The 20,927-nt window shown below is 42.3% G+C and overlaps 1 protein-coding gene across 1 annotated transcript in view; it reads right to left on the reverse strand.

The window, feature by feature from the left end:
* The window catches only part of GALNT17 (polypeptide N-acetylgalactosaminyltransferase 17), a 416,949-nt gene that overhangs the window by 243,426 nt on the left and 152,596 nt on the right, over positions 1 to 20,927 (reverse strand). The window contains exon 2 of the mRNA XM_065920375.1: positions 4,184 to 4,367. Coding sequence (XP_065776447.1) covers positions 4,184 to 4,367 — 184 coding nt within the window. The remainder of the gene's footprint in view (positions 1 to 4,183; positions 4,368 to 20,927) is intronic.

Raw genomic sequence — 20,927 nt, forward strand, 5'->3', positions numbered from 1 at the left:
ACCTAACCTTTCGTTGAACTATTTATTTCTATCTTACTTTTAACTTCCAAGATTTCTATTTTTCTCTGATTATTACTTGAACATAGCACTTGATCTTTGTTTTGTGAATAAAACAAAACATTTCATGAACTAAGACATTAATTATAGTTTTAAAGTTTGTTATTAGTCTCTCTCCTCCAAATGCCTTTTCTATCGCAGTTGTTGTCATCAGGGTCTTATATAATATTCTCCTGAAATGTCTACAGATCCTGGTTCTCCTTTCTGATTTTAGAGTAAGATAGGTCTAGGTATGTTTAACGAGCGGAACCCAGATATTTCAGGGATGGAAGGGAACTATTGGATCTACAGGCCTTTTTCTTAGGTTGGATGACTTCTTAGAGTGGCTTCTTCCAACTCTTGACTATAGGAGTGTGAACACCTGCACAGGTAATGAAGCCAAGGGTGTCCTCACGTAGTATACAGCCCTATCTTCTGTCATCAGTTCAGTTCAGTCGCTCAGTCCTGTTTGACTCTTTGCGACCCCATGGCCTGCAGCACACCAGGCCTCCCTGTCCATCACCAACTCCCAGAACTTGCTCAAACTCATGTCCTTGAGTTGGTGATGCCATCCAACTACCTCATCCTCTGTCGTCCCCTGCTTCTGCCCTCACTCTTTCCCAGCATTAGGGTCTTTTCCAATGAGTCAGCTCTTTGTATCAGATGGCCAAAGTACTGGAGTTTCAGCTTCAGCATCAGTCCTTTCAATGAGTGATCAGGACTGATTTCCTTTAGGATGGACTGGTTGATTCTCCTTGCAGTCCAAGGGACTTTCAAGAGTCTTCTCCAGCACCACAGTTCAAAAGCATCAATTCTTCTGCACTCAGTTTTCTTTATAGTTCAACTCTCACATCCACACATGACGACTGGAAAAACAATAGCTTTGACTAGATGGACCTTTGTTGGCAAAGCAATGTCTCTGTTTTTCAATATGCTAAGTTGGTCATAGCTTTTCTTCCAAGGAGCAAGTGTCTTTTAATTTCAAGGCTGCAGTCACCATCTGCAGTGATTTTGGAGCCCAAAAAAATAAAGTCAGCCACTGTTTCCACTGTTTCCCCATCTATTTGCCATGAAGTGATGGGACTGGATGCCATGGACTTAGTTTTTTGAATGTTGAGTTTTAAGGCATCTCTGTCACTCTCCTCTTTCACTTTCAACAAGAGGCTCTTTTGTTCCTCTTTGCTTTCTGCCATAAGGGTGGTGTCATCTGCATATCTGAGATTATTGATATTTCTCCCGGCAATCTTGATTCTAGCTTGTGCTTCATCCAGCCCAGCATTTCAAATGATGTACTCTGCATATAAGTTAAATAAGCAAGGTGACAATATACAGCCTTGACAAATTCCCTTCCCAATTTGGAACCAGTCTGTCGTTCCATGTCCGGTTCTAACTGTAGCTTCTTGACCTGCATCCTCTGTCATCTTATGAACTAAAGCCCAGAGCCCATCTTCTCCAGAGAATAAACCTCCCATACTCCACCAGATAGCAAAGGGCAGTCTCTAGCTGTGTAAAGCTGAGGAAAGGATCTGGGGACATAGCTGTAATCCTTCTATTCAAATCTCCCTTCAGTCATCAGAAGGACCCAGAACCTCCAGTTCCCAAGTCTCTGGTTTCTGAGGTGTGACCAGGCTACACTCTTTGGCCCTCCCCACTACACTTCCCATCATACTAGAAGGATGGGTCTCAGCCTCATTCAGTTTGCGCGGTCAGTTACCATTCATTCATCCTCTTTCCATCTTCCAAATCTTTGTGGGTGTTTCCTCCCTGCCATGAGAGCCTAACCTGTTTTTGTCCCTTATAGGCTGCCACTCTAGTCTTTTACTATCATGTTAGTAAACTTTCTGGAGGGACCAGATCTAAGTGGTCTATTCAAGCCACCATGAGACACTAAAGAACACTACAGAGCTCTACATTCCTCCCTGGGTGAGCCAGGTTTTTATCTGCATCCCCAATGCTGCTCTTGATGTTCCCCTACTTTCTTGTCTTTATTTGTCTCCTCTCTTTAATTTTCCAGTCCTTCACAGACCTTCAAGGTTAAGGTCTTCTAGGTTAAGGTCTTCCCTGTACATACTGTGTATGTCTCTGGCCTGACATACCTACATAGATCACAGTGTGCTGGACTGATCTACTTGTACATCTGTCTCCCTCCCTAGACAAGATAGTAAGCAGGCAAGGACCGTCTTATCCAAAGCTCTGTCTCCAGCGTGGGGAAAACCATCTGGCACATAATAGGTGCTCACTGATACTGCTCAACTGACCCATTTCCACTAAGCTCCATGTTAGAAGCATCTTCTTTCTCAAAGGAGTACAAAAATACGGCTGTGTTTATTTGCCAACGTCCAAATAAGAAAGGCTAATCAGAGAGCACCAGGAGATAAAAACAGCCAGATGTTTTTCAAAGCAAAAGTCCAGGAATGCAAAACAGCTTGCAACAGGGGTGATGCATGATTTCCTAGTGATTCGAAATGAAGATATGCTTATTAGGCAGAGAGAGAGATTTAACAGGTTTCTCAGCTAATGCTGCAATTTTAAATCCATTTAAGATAATTTTCTTTATCTTGAATCTATTTTTCTCAGTAACCAGGATACTTAACTGATTTGTACAAAATCCATTTGAAAAAGAAATAATCTAGTCTAAGCAAGGGCACACTCTAAATGAAAAAAGAGAGATACCACAAATCTAACAGAAGATGAAGCAACTGTTTAAGAAGCCCAGGAGGACTACTGACTAGCAAATAGGATTATTTCCCCCAGCATCTTGATTTTCCCACCAATCTCTCTTCTCTCTTTCCCAAGGAGAAAAATCTGAGGGCACAGAACAAAGACCTCTCATAAACCAACCAAGATGCAAACAAACTGTTTCAAAGGTAAGAATCGCACACAAAAATTACATGTTGAAACAATCATAGGATGTACTTTCTTACCTACCAGCTAGGAAAAGCATTATTGAAATGCTAGTTTGGGAAGGGTCAGGTAAAATTCTAATAGTAGCAGAAACTGCCATAAAGTTTCTGGAGGAAAACATCTCTCCGTGTATCTAGAGCCTCCAAAAGTATTGCCACAATGTGATCTAAGGATTATACCATTAGAAGTGTGGATTAAGAAAGCAAATATCTGGACTTCCCTGATGGCGCAGTGGATAAGAGTCCGTCTGCCAATGTTAGCGATACAGGTTCCATCCCTGGTCTGGCAATATCCCACGTGTTGCAGAGCAACTAACCCGTGGGTCACAACTACTGAAGCCCATGTGCCTAGAGCCCTTGCTCCATAACAAGAGAAGCCACCAGAATGGGAAGCCTCGCTACCGCAATGAAGAGCAGGCCCGGCTGGCTGCAACCAGAGAAAGTCCGAGAGCAGTAATGGAGACCCAGCACAGCCAAAAACAAATAAATAAAATAAAATTTTAAAAAATGAAAATAAATATCATATCAACATACATAAAGATTTGAGCGGGGAGATATTCATCAGTGTTATTTATAATAAAGAAAATTAGAAAAAAACCTAAATGTACAACAATAGAAACAATGATCATAACTAATAACACCAGAAAGTGCTTGTGAAATAATGTTGCATGAAAAAAGGATAAAAGAAATATAGATTCATAATCTGCATAGAAAAATAGACTCAAGGACAAGATGCTAAGATTTTACCAGTCACTGCCTCTAGGTCATGATGTCATGGTAGTTGTTTTTTTTTTTATTTTTACTTAAAAATTTTTTGGATTATGTTTCTGTACTATCTGTATTAAAATTTAAAAAATTTACTTAGCTTTATTTTCATAATCAATTACACTATTTACTGATTTTGTTTGCATGTATATGCACTTAGTTGTGGCCGACTCTTTGTGACTCCATGAACTTTAGCCTGCCAGGCTCCTCTGTCCATAGGATTCCCAGGTAAGATACTGGACAGGGTTGCCATTTCTTTCTCCAAGGGATCTTCCCAACCCAGGGAGGTACCTACATCTCCTGCGTTGGCAGGCAGATTCATTACCACTGAGCCACCTGGGAAGCCTCATTTATTGATTACAGAGGAGACTCATGAGGTAAAAGCTTCTCCACTAGTTACAAAACAGCAGGAGATAATGTCATAAACACGCGTTTACACTACAAAGCCAACTCCTCTGAGCGACCGAATCAGAACTTACTTGGTGGGACGATAATCCGGAATGGAACGATCCAGTGAAATTTTTTCACTGAGGTAGGAATTGTAGCCATACTTCTCATGGGGTCCCTTGGCTTTCTCTTCTTCAGCAGGGGAGAGGGTGGCAGGAAGGCCTCCTTTGCCCCGTCCACCATAACCTTCAATGAGCCCAAGGGATTTGGACAAACCTAGAAAAAGAGAGAGGGGGAAAAAAGAGAATTAGTTGAAAACCACCATACCAGGATATGTTATTCAGGCTAAGACACAGCTTCAGTGGAAATTTTAACATTACCCGTTGCAGAAAAGATTATGCTCTCAACTTATCAATATTGGGAATATGCCCCGAGCACATTTAAACTGAGAGGAAGGGGACCTCCCTGGTGGCCACGGGTCAAGACTTGATCTTCCATTTCAGGGGGCGAGGGTTTGATCCCTGGTCATGGACCTAAGATCCCATGTGCCTTGGGGCAAAAAAAAAAGAACACAAAAAAATGGAACTAATACTGTAACAATTGAGTAAAGACTAGAAAAGACAATTAAAAATTAGATGAAGAGGAAGGTCAAAGCAATGACAAAGGTCCGTATAGTTAAAGCTATGGTTTTTCCAGTAGTCACGTACAGATGTGAGAGCGGGACCATAAAGTAGGCTAAGCTCCAAAGCATCAACACTTCCCAAATGTGTTGGTGGAGAAGACTTTTGGACAGCAAGGAGATCAAACCAGTCAATCCTAAAGGAAATCAAGCCTGAATACTCATTGGAAGGACTGATGCTGAAGCTCCAACACTTTGGCCACCTGATGTGAAGAGCTCACTCATTGGAAAAGACCTTGATGCTGGGAAAGACTGAAGGCAGGAGGAGAAGAGGACGACAGAGGATGAGAAGGTTGGATGGCATCACTGACTCAGTGGACGTGAATGTGAGCTAACTCCAGGAGACAGTGAAGGAGAGGGAAGCCTAGTGTGTTATAGTTCATGGGGGTCACAAAGAGTCTGACATGACTGAGCAACTGAATAACAACAACAAAACAATTACGAGGTGTGGGGTTAAGGCTGGTCACACTCAGGAAGAACCTCTCCCTCTTTTTGGGAACTAGGGTGGATCGGGTATCAGGACGGTGTCTATAAAGGGGAGAGACTGCCAAAAGCAGAGCACATGAGGACCAAAAATGGGCAGAACAGGGCCTCTCATCCCTGCCCAATTTCCTGTCTTCATGAGCAATTACCACAAGGCGAGATCTTCCGGGAGATGCCCGGTAACAATGCAGAATAAGAACAGCCAGTAATAAGGAACTGCCAGACAGCAGGTATTTTTGCTTCATTTGAACAAAGAATAATATACAGATTGATTTTATCATGAGTTTAAAGTGTGTAGCTGTCTGACACTGTTCTATACCTAATGGTTTTATTTAAATCTCATCTAAATGGCAAAAGGAAATACAAAAGTGTTTGAGAATAAATCACAGAGAAGAAAAGCCCATAAGGGTGATAACCGAGCCAAGTAGAGTAGGAGGCCTCTGTAACAAGCTTCACTGAGCAATTGCGGGTTCCGGGGATGGTGGCAGCTTTATACCTATTGTTCCATTTATACGATAAACAGCTTGATGGGTAATTTTTAAATCCTACAGTTTATGGGAGGTTTTATTTCTTGGCTTGAAAACTTTTGTTGTGAAGGGCTCTTATTCTCTTTCACTGTTTCAAATGTTCAAGCTACTCTGTCCACCCTCAGGTGTGCTCACATGCACGCCCACGCGCGCACGCACACACACACACACACACACACACACACACACACACACACACACACACACTTTGTCCACAAAAGACCCACTTGCTGTCACTGGTAGGAAGACCATGGACCAGGGGTGTCAACAGCAGCCTCAGCTTTCATGATGGGCAGCCCACGGAGCCGAGGAGGATGTTGACCTCCCAGGAAAGCATTCCCAAGCAAGTTAAAGACCAGTAAGTCTGCTCTGGTCACATGGTGGTTCTCTACCCCAAAATGGAAAGACTTGTAGTCTCTTTCTCACTCCTCTGAAACTAGAAATTTATTTTCTGTGATACAAAATCAAAAAGCAAAGCTTAAGCAGGCAGCTCGGGGTTGATCTCAAGTGAACATCATTTTTCTAAGAATCTTTTCCACTGTCCACTGTGTTCTTCAGGAACCCTGACGTCTTTTCTGCCTGTCACCATCCAAACAGAGGAACCAACAACTGAGAACTGGACTACTCCAACACTTTCTGCTTCCTGGTCTTTAACCTCTCATTCCACATGATTGTACACCAACCACTCCAATAACATCACCTTTGCTGTGCTCCAAAATCTACAAAAACTCTTCAAATGTCAAGGACAGACACCTGTGTTGGATTTTTAAATCACTCATGAAAGGACGTTGCTAGTGGGAATGCAAAATGGTGCACTTACTTTGTAAAACAGTTTGGAAGTTCTTCAAAATGCTAAGTATAGTTGTACCATATGACCCAGCAATTCCATTTTTAGGTATATACCCAAGAAAAATGGAAAGAAAACACAAGAACTTGTACACAAATGTTCAGAGAAGCATTATTCACACTAGCTAAGCGTCTATCACCTGACAAATGAATAAAATAAAATGTGGTATATTCGGACAATGTGATAATATTTAGCAATAAAAATGAATGAAGTACAGATGTTCCTCAGCTTACAAAAGAGTTACATCCCAATAAATCCACCATAAATTGAAGACATCGTTAAGTTGAAAATGCATTTAAAACATCTAACCTACTGAACATCATAGCTCAGCCGAGCCTACCTTAAATGTGGTCAGAACCCTTATATGAGCCTTGCTGTGTTAGCCGCTTAGTCATGTCCGACTCTTTGCGACCCCGTGGACTGTACCCCACCAGGTTCCTCTGTCCATGGAATTCTCCAGGCAACAATACTGGAGTGGGTTGCCATGTCCTCCTCCATGGGATCGTCCCAATCCAGGAATCAAATCCACTTCTGTCTGCAGCACTGGCAGACAGGTTCTTTGCCACTAAATTCACTTGGGAAGCCCTATATGTGATGTATGGAATATGACATAATTTTAACAGATGAAAAAGAGACTATACTCTGTGGGTTTTTCTTCTTGTTTTGTGTACTTTCACTCACTCATCCTGGGTTTCCCTTTCCCTCCCCAATAGGTGCAGCCTTTTCTTGAAAGCCACAACCACAGTCCTCTGTGGATTTCTGGCCAGCATGGAACCCAAGGGTCAAGGAGGGAGGCTGCCCAAGTGGGACAGGATTGACCTCCAACATAACTCAACAGCTTTCACAGAAAGCATCGGATTCTTTTACTTATTTCATCTGTGAACTCCTTTTTCTCTCCTTGGCTATCCAGCATTTCTTTTGTCCAGTCTAAATAGATATCTTCCATTCCCTAGTCATTAAATGCCACCTCTAAGCTACAATGTATCTCAGCTGTGTTTGCCCAGCACCCTCCCATAGGCAGCCTTTCCAATGCAGGCAGAGAAGCCAGGGAGGGAATTTATTACGAAATTCCTTATTACTTAAGGAATTAAGACTAGGAATACAGGCTAATCCTACCACTGACACTTCGGAATGAAACCTCCCAGTGAGATTTTCTTTTTCCCTTTCTGAGGCATTATTTCTTCCATCATGAAAGGCACCCACGTAGCAGTCTCAAAAAAGATCATTCTTCAGAGTGCAATCTGACAACTACGAATTATATATTTTGTGGTCCATGTGCTCCCATTTTCCCCCCAATTGAATCTGCCAGAAAGGTTCAACAAAGCGGCAAAAATGTTCACTGGCATTTTAATGTGCTTATTTAGCAGGCCCCGGAAACAGTTGGCAACAACAAGTTCAAGTTCATCAACAAGACTCAGGTTGGTCTTTACTTAGCTGGGAAGAGATGCCTCCATGCACCTAGGGAACTTTCTTTTCTGAAAGTGCCTTGTACTTTTTGGCCAGAAGCAACTGTAGCCACAGCAGATGGATGTGAACCTGTAGGCATGGAAGCCGCAACTGACAAAAAGAAGAAAGAGGGGAACGAGGGAAGAGAATGGGGTGACTGCTTGGGACCATATTGGAGAGGACTTGGCATTGCCTTCTTGTCCCTTAGGCGCTGCCTCCTGAGTTACTGTAGCCGAAGACTGCAAAGCCAAGGGACGGTATTGGCGAGAAGTTGAAGGTGAGGAAGAAAGAAGAACAAATTGAGGTCTGCCATCCCCTAGCACCTTTACTGAATATTCTTCGTGTTTCTCTCCACCCTTTTACTCTGCTTCACGCCCCAGGAGATAACACCTATATAGACAGTATCAAGGGTTCCCTTAGACTTCTGGCTTTGGGTTGGGCTTAACCACCAGGAGGTACCTTGAGAAGACTGATGGTCGAGAAGAGAGAGAGGTTGGGGTGTTTGTCCCCCAGCTCCCTCCTGACCAGGTGTGGTTTGGTGGAGACTGCATTCTTCTGTGGCACAGTCATGTTCAGACAGGCATCTCCGATGCCTAGGGTTAGCCTAGGGTTAGAGCCAGTCCCGTGTTCTATTAACCATGCTCTCCTCCGGACCCTTCAGGCGTTGGCATGGCAACTGCTTCCTCTTCTGTTGCTAGCCCTGGAGTCATACACCATGCCTGGCCATGCCTTGCTGATTTCCCTTACCACTTCCCAAACCTTTGTAAATGTTTTGCTAAAATCTCTTCAGTCAGCCCTTCTGGGTGTGCCACTTGTTTCCGGCTGGGATCTTGACAGATATAGCATCTTACTCATACCCACAGGAAGATTTCTCCCATGATACCACAACTAGATACTCTCTTTAAGGGCAGGCATGTCGTCACCCTAGTGCCTGACCTGTAGAAAGTTCTTAAGAGGGACTTTCCTGGTGGTCCAGTGGCTAAGATTCTGTGCGTCCAATACAGGCGGGCTGGACTCAATTCCTGGTTAGGGAACTAGATCACACATGCTGCAACTAATAGTTTGAATGCAACAACTAAAGATCTTGTATGCAACAACTAAGAACAACAACAACAACAAAAAGTTCAAAAAAAAAAAAAACTCCAAATGGTTGAGCATATGGATGAGTAGAAATGAGATCTGGAAACTGAAATTGGAGTCATCTATTAAAAGTGATGTCAAGAAAGAAAATTAAATACACATGGGGAAAAAAAAGACATTTACTAGGAGAAGAGAAGAGGGATTAAGACTATATATTATAGTACATTTATATTCATAAAGAAAAAGAGAGTTCACACTGATGAATGTCACAGGGAAATCAAGCCTGAAAAAGGTCATTTGGTTTGGCAGAGAAAAGGGCCCTAGTGACCTTGGAGATGGCCATGCCAGTGACAAAAGAACTTCCAGGGCAGTATTTTGTTTTCTGGCTGTAATCAACCAGAATCTAAAATCTAAAAAATTCTATTTGTAAAAGCAACAAATATTACAATGCACTTAGAACTTTAAACAATAGGAGGAAAATAATGAAATTTTATTAAATGGATGAAATAAAACACACATAAACAGAAGAGAGAGAGAGATATGTATTTTTACTTAGAAGATGGAATGTTACAAAGATACCATTACTTCTTTTTAATGTGTGGATCTAATGTAATTCCAAATAGAATCTTTTTCTGAAACAGAACAAAAGGTTCTAAAATTAATCCAGAAGAACACAGAGGTGATAACACTTGGACATCTTATTTAAAAGGAAAAATGAAAGGGGGTGCCCTATCCGATATTAAGTTAAGAAATAATGCAATAATAATTCAAGTTATATGGTGACTAGGAGGAAATTTTACATAGATGCAGAGAGGTAAGGCTCTAAACTGTATGTATATATCTCTCTCAAATAGCCATTCAATTTTCCAAACATTAATAAAAATAACCTCCACTTCTGGAATTTTAGAAATTCCTTTCTAGTGCAGTCAATACTAAATTTCTGTAGGATACCTCGTGTGGATGAGGAAGTGGCTTCATCCATCTCACAAGGAGCCCAGAAATCCCGAGGTGCCCTGGCTTGATAACTTGATAACCCTCCAGCGAGAGTAAATCACTCTGCTCACTTCTATCTTCAGTTGGCCCAAGCTACAAAAGCTCCATAGTGGCAGCAAAAAGTAAAGAACCCAGGTTGTAAATCCATTCCCAGCTGCCTCCCCATCTCCCTCCATATAACTAAGGCCATCATTTTCTCCAGGGTTACAGTTTAAACTGATGAGTTTACAGATAACCAGCATTATTCTTTCAGAAATCAGGACTCACAACAGACACACAAACTCCAGGACAGAGATGAAAACACAATGCAATCTGGTGCCTTGTCAACTCATAAAGCTCCTCTTCATCTTGGCAGCCACAGCCTAGTGTCAGGGAAACCGCACACAGACATGCAGACACACACACAGCCAAAGAGCCTAGCATGCTGCGTGGCCTTCTTCCAGTGGGCAAGCATGTGGTGGGGGGTCTTGACAGAGGCCCTAATGCCTCCTGAAGGTCACAGAGTCCCAGGGAGATTCCACATGACACTAAAGTATTTGAAAAACTGATAAAATATACAGACAATCAGGAAGATGCAGCCATAAGCCATAAGTAGTGAGCAATAATTCCAGATTTATTCTTGGGATTCCATGTACTCTTGGGAGAGTAAGGGGACCACTTGTGGCTTGAGGAAGCCAATGTGACTACAGAGACAGATGGGATACTTGATAAGTTTGTGCAGAGGAACCAAGAAACCTGTAGGTTACAGGTTTTTTACAGTTGATTAAATTATTAAATTTATTATTTAATTATTGAAAAGCTCTAATAACTAAGATAACGTGTACATATGTGTGCATGCGTGTGCATGTGTGTGTAATGAAATATTACTTGGTCACAAAAAGAAATAATGCCATTTGCAGTGACATGAATGAACTCAGATATTATACTCAGTGAAGTTAAATGGAGAGAGACAAATACATGATATCACTCATATGTGGAATCTGAAAAGCTGGTACAATGAATTTATTTACAAAACAGAAATAGAGTCCTAGATGTAGAAAATAAACTTATGGTTACCAAGCAGGAAGATGGGGGAGGGATAAATTGGGAGATTGGGACTGACATGTTGTGGAAGTCGCTCGGTCATGTCCAACTTTTTGTGACCCCATGGACTATACAGTTCATGGAATTCTCCACTCCAGAATACTGGAGTGGGTAACTGTTCCCTTCTCCAGGGGATCTGCTCAACCCAGGGATCAAAGCCAGGTCTCCCTCATTGCAGGCAAATTCTTCACCAGCTGAGCCACCATACATACCACTGTGTATAAAACAGGTAACTAATAAGGACCTACTATGTAGCACCTGGAACTCTACTCAATATGTGTAATTACCTAAATGGAAAAGGAATCTAAGAAACAGTGGATATAGGTACATTATAACTGATTCACTTTACTGTATACCTGAGATTAATTACATCATTGTAAATCAAATACATTCCAATAAAAATTAATTTTTAAAAGGACAGTGAGATAATGAAACAAGAAATGACAGGAATATCAATGGAACAGAAAAGCTTGCCTAGAAACACTGCCAAAAGAGAGTGGAAGCACCATTTTTGGATACAACTGTTAGTTTTACAGACAAATTTTCATTAGACACAAAGCATTATACTAAGGACTTTAATTATTTTATATATATATATAATATATATACACTATTAGTGTTAAACATACATGCTAACTATATAAATGTCTGCTATATCTATCTATCTAACTATAATACTTCAAATTCATTTCTCAAATTACCCCTGGTGCTAGTTCTCACCTATATTTGTTTTTTGTTTGTCTCTGGGAGTTCTTTCTTTAAGATCTTTTTGATGTAGATCATTTTCAAAGTTTTTATTGAATTTGCCACAACACTGCTTCTGTTTTCTGCCTTGGTATTTTGGTTACAAGGCATGTGGGTCCCAGCTCCCAACCAGGGATCGAACTCGCGGCTCTGGAAGGAGAAATCTAACCACTGAACCACCAGGGAAGTCCCTCCCTTATCTTTGGTCTCTGTTCCTTCCCTCCATCCCTTCTGTCACCAGATTCAAAGGCATGTCATTTCTTCCTTGAGTTACTGCAGTCAACACAGAACCCTGTGTCTTGCAAAGTGAGCTTTCTAACATACACAACGGACCACTGCTTGCTTAAAATTCATTAGTGCATTCCTGCTGCCCATGGGGGGAATATTCCAAAAATTCTCATGTAATATACAAAGTCACGCACCAGCTGATTCCCTGCCCAGCCTCATATTCCACTTCCTTCTCTGCTGCATCCTTTTAGCTGCCCCACCCTCTCCTGAGGCTTCTACACTGTCCCTCAGAGCCTCTGGCAGTCACTCTTGTTATTCTGTACAACCCTGAAAACCCTTGCAGAGGACTGCCCAGCCCAGAAAATCAGATGCTGCTCCTTGGTAAGAAGTCTCAGCCACATCCTTACTCCTGTTCTATCACAGGTGTCCTCGACTGTTCACTTACAAGGACACAGGTTCCTGTGAGCAGGAAGACAGCTCTGCGTCTTACAGACAGCCTGGCACACACATGCACCTCGTGTATGTTGTACACAGGAATGAATGGACAGATAAGCAAAAAGCAAGTGAATAAATGAGCAAGTGCAGGATAAGCTGGGCTGGCCAAATATATTACCAGGTTCTAGTGTTGATACAGAAATCTCCTGGAGACATGTCAGAAATGGGTAAACACTGCTTCATGGACTCATATCAAATCATTATTGATTCCCCAGTTCATATACTAGTATGATGATCTTGACATCTGTTGACATCTGCATTATTATGCTGATTTTGACATTTTCTGTCCTGTATGCTCAGTGCTTCCCAGACATGATGTCCAAACGTTATGTTAGTCTTAATATCTTCAATGAAGGCTTAGGAGTTCAGTTACATCAGTTGCTTCCTGATGGAAGAGAACTGAATAAATCATTCTCTAAGACAAATACAGTAGGTCCCCTACACACAAACCAGTTCTGTTCTGAGAGTGCGTTTTGTCAGTCCAGCGAAGTGAGCCTAGGTATCCCAACTAACACAATCAGTTGTATAATACTGTACTGTAATAGGTTTATAACACTTTTCACACAAGTAGTACATTAAAAAGCAAACACAAAAAATAAAGGATACATTTTAAATCTTATAGTGCAGTACCTTGAGAAGTATGATAGTACAACAGCTGGTATATAGGAGCTGGCATTGAGTGAAAAGGCGTGAAGAGTTACTGACTGGTGGAGGAAGGGGGTGAGGCATGGTAGAGCTGAAGGATTGTCAGTAAAAGGGGATGGAAGGCAAGTTGCAATTTCACTCACACCTGACATTGATGGAATGTACAGTCGCATCTCTGAAAAAGTTCACAACTTGAAGGTTTGTATGTAGGGGACTTATGGTAATGAAAAGATGGCCTACATCATTTGTCATCAGGGAAATGCAAATCAAAACCACAATGAGAGGTCACCTCACACCTATTACAATGGCTGTCATCAAAAAGACTAGAAATAACATCTGCTGGCAATGGTGTAGAGAAAAAGGAACTCATGTTCACTGCTGGTGGGAACGTAAATTGGTGCAGCCACTACAGAAAACAGTAAAGAGATTCCACCAAAAAATTAAAAATAGAGCTACCCTGTGATTTGGCAATTCCACATCTGGGTATCTATCTGAAGAAAATGAAAATAATACCTTGAAAAGCTAACTGCACTATCATGTTCATTGCAGCATTATTTCCAATAGCCAAGATATGGAAACAGCCTAAGTGTCCATCAATGGAAGAATGGATAAAGAAGCTGTGGTATATATACATTATATACACAAAACGGGGTATTAGTCAACCATAAAAAAAGAATGAAATCTTGCAATTTACAACAAATGAAGGGACCTTGAGGGCATTATGCTAAATGAAATAAATCAGACAGAGAAAGACAAATACCATATGATCTCTATCATACATGAAATCTACAGATGGGAACCAAGTGTATTCAGGGTAGTATGGCAGTAGACCGAAATCTACAAATACACACATACTTATCAAGCTCACTGATGCAGAGAACTGACTGGTGGTTGTCAGAGGCAGAAGGTAGGGGGTAGAAGAAATAGGTGAATTGTTTTTGTTGTGTTTATTTTCTGGTTTAAATCAATTGAATTTTTAAGAAATGTGTAGCTTGGCTTCTTCTATTCAGTGGTCCTACTTCTCTCTTCTATACCTATCATGCAATAATTACACTTCCATGTAATTTTCAAATAGGTCAAGACACTCTCATGACCTGTCTTCAATTTTGTCCAGACTAAACATATACATTCCCCTTCAACCACCTTTATATAACCATGTTTTCAAAACTTCTCTGATACTTAGCCTCCTTGGGCTACTATAACAAAATACTAAAGACTAAGTGGCTTAAATTAGGGGTCCTAAACCTCTGTGATCTAAAGCCTGATGATCTGAGGTGGAGCTGATGTAATAATAATAGAAATAGAGTGCATGATAAATATAATGCACTTGAATCATCCCGAAATCATCCCCCCAAAACTAGGTCCATGGAAAAAATGTCTTCCATGAAGCTGGTCCCTGGTGCCAAAAAGACTGACGAGCAGCAGTTTAAATAACAGACATTTATCAGAATTCCAGAGTTTGGGAAGTTCAACATCAAGGTGCCAGCATGTTGGGTCCTTGGTGAGGGCCTGCAGACAGCTACTTTCTTGTTGCGTCCTCATATGACAGAGAAGGAGCAAACCGTGTGTCTTTTCCTCTTCTTATAAGGGTATTACTTCCATCAGGGGACCCAACCCATGATCTCATCTTGTTCACTGTCACTGTGCAGTTTCTAAGTCGTGTCTGACTCTTTGCGACCCCGTGGACTGCAGCACGCCAGGCTTCCTGGTCTCCACTATCTCCTATAGTTTTCTCAAGTTTATGTCCACTGAGTTGGTGATGCTATCTAACCATGATCTCATCTAACCCTATTTAATTCCAAAAGTCTCCACCTCCTAACATCATCACACTGGGGGGTTAGGGTCACAACATATGAACCGGAGGGGTGGGGGGAACACACACCTTCATTCCATAACAGATGGCCATCCACTGCTGGATTCTGTCCCAGAAGACAAAGTGATGACTAATAAGTCTCTCGACATGTGCTCCCCACCCCCGGAGCCAGAATCCTGGAAGTACATTTCTGCCCATTATCCAAACTGCTCATGCAGTCTTTACAGTTCCAAGAGACATGAATCACTGTTATTTGCTTGAAGTCCTTTTGGAACAAACTGTCTATAAATTTTCAAACTGCAGTTTTATTCAAAATGACATGTCTTACATGTATTATGAACTTTAGACTTCCCGGAATCTTTCTACAAAGATCATTTAATTTGAGCCTAAGAATAGCCCCATCCACAGCCAGCATATAAGAGAAGAGAGGCCCAATGAGGATGAAGAATGTTCTTCAGGTCACTGAAAGTAGCCAGGGGTGGATACAGATCCTGGGTCTCTGTATACCAGGCTGCCAAGCATGCCTTAATGAAATGCACTCTCAGATTTCATGCCACTGTGATGAAAAGGATCAAAAAGTCCTGAATCCCCCTCTCGATGCCAAGCAAACATTGGCATAAACAAGCCCCTGTGTGTGGAGGTGATAAATAAATGTCTTTGGTCTGGCCCAGGCTCTGGCTGATGCATCTGCCTGAGTGTGGAAGTGAAAAGAGTATTGCTAACAAAATAAAGAAAAGTTTGGCAATTGTCAGGACTGCTCAGAGCAGATGGATGAAAGACCCTGGCTGTGCAGGTTAACTGTGTCACTTAGCCGCACATCGCTTACAAAACTACACAAAAGGAAAATAAAGCTGACCCAGGGCTGCATAGGAAACATGCTGAATTGAAGAAAGCCCTCTGCCACAACCTAAGAAATCTGCTGGCGTCAAACACGCACAAGATTCTGCAGACCAGGCCACCTGCCACATTCGCTCAGCACCTGTCGGGTTTGATGGCTTTCAGAGGAAATTCTTCTCCTCCCTTCTCATGCCCCGAGCCCACCTAGGATTTTATTCCTAGTGAGGGGGTTAAAGAGGAGAGCGAGAGGACAGTGAACATTAGCAACACTAACCTTCACCAAATTCTGCAAAAAGCATACAATTTAAAAATATCATATGTGTAGATCCACATGACACCATGTTCATATCACAGAAAGTAAGTTATGAATTCAGGAAACAATAAGGAAGAGTAAGACAAACAAGAACGAACCACCCTAAGAAAATGTCGCTACTTCCTTCACCCACCGAAATTATCAGTATCACCATTCTTCAACATACACAAACACGCACACACCCCACCATCACCATCATCACTATCATCACCACCACCACCACCACCATCATTCCTCATAAACCATCAGAACTTTAAAATAAGATACCTATTCTCAACTTTAAAATAAGATACCTATGCTACTCAGAAGCACCACAAGTTTAAAACACACACATCCAGTTTCTCACAAAAAGACCCTATGACAAGATTCCATTTGCTTCTAATGGGAATTTTTTTCTCCTCTTAGCACATCCCCAAGGTGGTACCTTGAACTTTTGTTCAACAAATATATAGACTCTCTGTCCTCACACCCCTGGGAGGGGTACCCATCCCACCTCATTAACATTAAGCCTGACCATCTGGCTGGGCAGAGCGTACTTCCCCACCCTTAACTCTGAGCTTGATCATAAGACTTGCTTAGGCCAAAAAGGCACTAGTGGCTATGACATCAGTAGAGGCTTGAAATGTGCTTGCACTGTTGGGCTTGGTCTCCTCAACTTGGTATCATCCTGATAACATGCTTTGGGTGGCCTACTGGTCCAAAGAAGGGAAGAGACACATGGGGTAGCTGGATCCAGGGTGTAGCTTAGAACCAAGCCCAGCCAAACTCAGCACAGATCAGCCAAACCTCAATTCATCTGAAGACACATGAGAGAAAGAAAGGCTTCAAGAATAGCTCCCTTTCACATTTCTGGCCTGATTAACAGAGACTTCTAGATGTTGGTGCCACTGACTAAGATGGAGAAACAGGGAGGAAAAGATTTGGGTATGAAGTGGTGTGACCCAGAATCAAGAGTCTGGGTGGGATATAGTCGATCTGTGATGCCTATGAGACATCCAAATGGAAACATCAAGCATCTGATATGATGAGGTCAGGTTTGAAGACATAAAATTGGGATTCAGCAGTATCTAAAGGGAATTTAAAGACACAGTCCTTGAGGAGTCACCAAGGCAACACAGAAAAAAAGAGAAAAGGAAGCCTGAATCCTGAGGACCAGAAGGAGAAGGGCCAAGAAAGGAAAACCAAGAGGAATGTAGACAGAACACCTAGAAATGATGGGGCCCGAGAAACAACCCTTGGATTGGATAATACTGAAGAATCAGTGAATTTTGCAGAACCAGTTTCAGAGAACCAAAGCCCAAAGTAGGTTCAGGAGGGAACAAGAGGTGAAGAAATGAAAGCAGGAGGTCCAGGCAGACTTGGAGGTCCAGACTCTTCCAAGGAGTCTGCTGTCAAAGAGAGCAAAGAAATGTGCTGCTTCTATTCTAGGGATCATGACAGAAAAACAATTACCCTGACAGAGAGAAAAAATAAAGGTCAGCACAAGTGGGATGTGGGTCTGTAGATCCTAGGACCATCTCCACCCCAGTCACTGACAGCCTGAGACAAATTGCCGCCGCAAAGCAAATGCATGTAAAACAGGGACGTGACAAAAGAGTGTCTGGACCCCTCGGAGCTCTCAGATTTCAAGCTCCTCTCTCCGCAGCTCCAGTGTGAAAAATACATAACAGAATGAGGACGCAGAAAGAAAGCACACCCATCAGTAAATGAGAACCGTGGAGTAACGTGACTGTATCCGGAAATCAACAGATTTTCTTACAGTGGTTGTGTGGCTCCTGGTGGAAAATTGTGACGTCTCTGATTCAAACCCCAGAAACGAGAAGAAGGGAAGTAAGAGGGAAACTTCATCACGATCTTGGTGGGCCTAGGTATAGTAATAGAAACACTAGCTTACAACACATCCACTAGAAATGCACAGGGTAAAATCCAACTTCTTGGAGAACTGATGAATTCAGCAGATACGAAATAGTTCCCCCACCAATAAATATGAACTGATCAAATACGCAAACACCTAAACTCTCCGGATCACACAGGGCCACTCTGGTCCTTTCTTAATGCAATATACATCCTCCACATTGATGCCAGAATGAAGTCCAGCCTCATTCTAAAAACCTCCAGAGGTACAAACTCATTGGTGAGCCCTCCAAACAGCCTCCTCCATGGGGCTCATTTTCATGTTCTCTAAATAGTCAACATCAGCCTCATGGTGATATATTCCACATTTTAGTCTTAATTCTTCCCCTGAACACAAAGAAAAGGCCAATTCCCCAGCACTCCAGAGCTGTCAATGCCACCACGATCCCTCGAGCTCAAGACATCCTCTGACCAGGATGGATTTCTCCATCTTCACTGTTCTCCAATTCACCTCTCCTGCTCCTCCCTGGTTCCATATGGCTATGCTCTCTTCCCTTGATAGAACTCTCAGATGAGAAGAACAGGCTCAGTAGATATGAGTATTCCATAGGGAAACAGACACCTGTCTCTCGTGGTGGGTAAGAGACCTGCCCAGCTCAGCTTGGAGGCTGCAGGTTTATGCAGGTGAAGCAGCAGCATGGTTTGCAGGTTTCACTAAAGAAAGATGAAAGAGGCAAGAAGAGCTCAAAAGAAAACACATACACTTCCAAGTCCCAGCTAGTCTCCACCTCTTAGAAAAGAACCTTTAGAGCCAGAGTTTGAGGAAAACAATCTATGGAAAATACCCTGAAAAGTATTGCTCTTGGCTTGGGAAGACCTAGAAGCCTTGGAGGGATTAATGACCTACAGAACATGTCTATTCCGATAGGCCCCAACTCTGAAATGCCAGTGTTCATTTCCAAAGGGCTGCCATGAAGGGAGACAGAAGGAGTGTTTCCATTGCTCTTCTTTCTGGCATCTGGGCCACTCTCCCCAGCAAACCAAGGACTTGTTAACCCCAAGCCAGCACCAGAACTTTCGGGAGATGTGAGGCAAGACCTGCCCAGGCGTGGGTGGCATCACCAGCCTTTCCTCCCTGCTGAGGAGGTAGCCAGGTAAGATGGTGCTCATTAGCCTTGGGCTGAAGAGCTCTTTCACTTGGGATATATTTCTTTATATTCTTCCATTTGGCAAAAATAACAATAACAGAGCCAAAAGTCAAGAATGTGGAGAATGATAACTGAGAAATGACAAAACGAAATCATGGATCAATACTATTTGGGTTTCTAATCTAAGGCAGGTGTGGGTGGGTGTGACCTGAGACAGCAGATACTTTGTACGGATGGTTAGCCTTGAGAATGGCCAGCTGCTCCCAACTAGTGGAGCTCCAGGGATCACAGTCAGGGACCAGTCCAGCCCATTCTGTCCTTCCTCTGGTTCTGATCCACAGCGTCCTCCTGGGCCCCAGATATCCTGTGAGGCTCTCGGCTTTCCTTGGTTTCTGCCCTGGTCCAGCCGCAGACACAGCAGAAAGGCTAGTTACTCGGCAGAGATCCTGCCGCTGAGCTGGACGCAGTGCCTCTGACCAAGGCTGGTTTACTGTGTTACTTGATACGGGGCTGGTTTCAAGTAACCCCCACCAAGTCCTGGGGCAGGAATTTGGGGTGCGGTCCTGGGGGAGATCCCACATGTGGTCACATAACAATAACTTCAGTTATCTCTCTTTTTCTGCCTTTTCTTTTTGGCCATGGCATGGCATGTGGGATTTCAGTTTCTGGATGGAACCCATGCCCCCTACATTGGAAGTGTGGAGTCTTAACCACTGGACGACCAGTGAAGTCTGTCTCTCCCTCTCTTAAGCATTCAGAGCCTCCATTTCTTATCCTGTAAAGAAGGAACAAAGACTATAAACTCATTTGACAGACACACCAAGAGGATAGTATTGCTTGGCAGACAGCAGGGGCTCAAACAGTAAAGGGCGTTCTTGTATATCACTGGTTGGAAAGTATCATCATGTGGCTATTTTTGAAAATAGTTTAACAGTTCCTCACAGGTTAACACAGAGTTACCATATGACCCAGCCATCCCACTCCTAGATGTACACTCGAGAGAAATATAAACATTTCTCCCACGAGCACTTGCACACAAATGTTCACAGCAGCCTTATTCACAACAGACCCAAAGTGGAAAGAGCTCACATATCCATCACCAACTGAATAAAGAAAATGTGGTGCATCCATAAAATGGAATGCTTTTAGCCATTAAAAAGAATGACCAATGCACAATGTATACATACAGTGAATCACTATGCCATACACCTGAAACTAATATAAGGTCACATGTCAATTATACCTCAACAATATAGAGTTTTTAAAAAGGATGAGACAGGTTATATTATTCCCACTTCATAGAGAAGACTTTGGGGACAAGCCCTCATCAACAACAGAAATTCAATGTGTATTTCTTGCCTCCTACCAATCATCTTGCCCAAATAATTGAATTTTTCAGTGTGTTCCTTGCAGATATAATTCCTCAAGAACATAGACACTTATTTTGTATTTCCCTGAATATTTGGACCATTAAAGGTGTTAAGTTAAAAAAAAAGAAAGGAATGTAGCATTGATACACACTATTACACGGATAAACCATGAAAACAATATGCCACATTAAGGAAGTCAGACAGAAAATCAAATATATTGTATGGCTGCATTATATGAAACGTCCCAAAGA

This window comes from Muntiacus reevesi, chromosome 2 (genome assembly GCF_963930625.1).
Source record: "Muntiacus reevesi chromosome 2, mMunRee1.1, whole genome shotgun sequence".
NCBI lineage: Eukaryota > Metazoa > Chordata > Mammalia > Artiodactyla > Cervidae > Muntiacus > Muntiacus reevesi.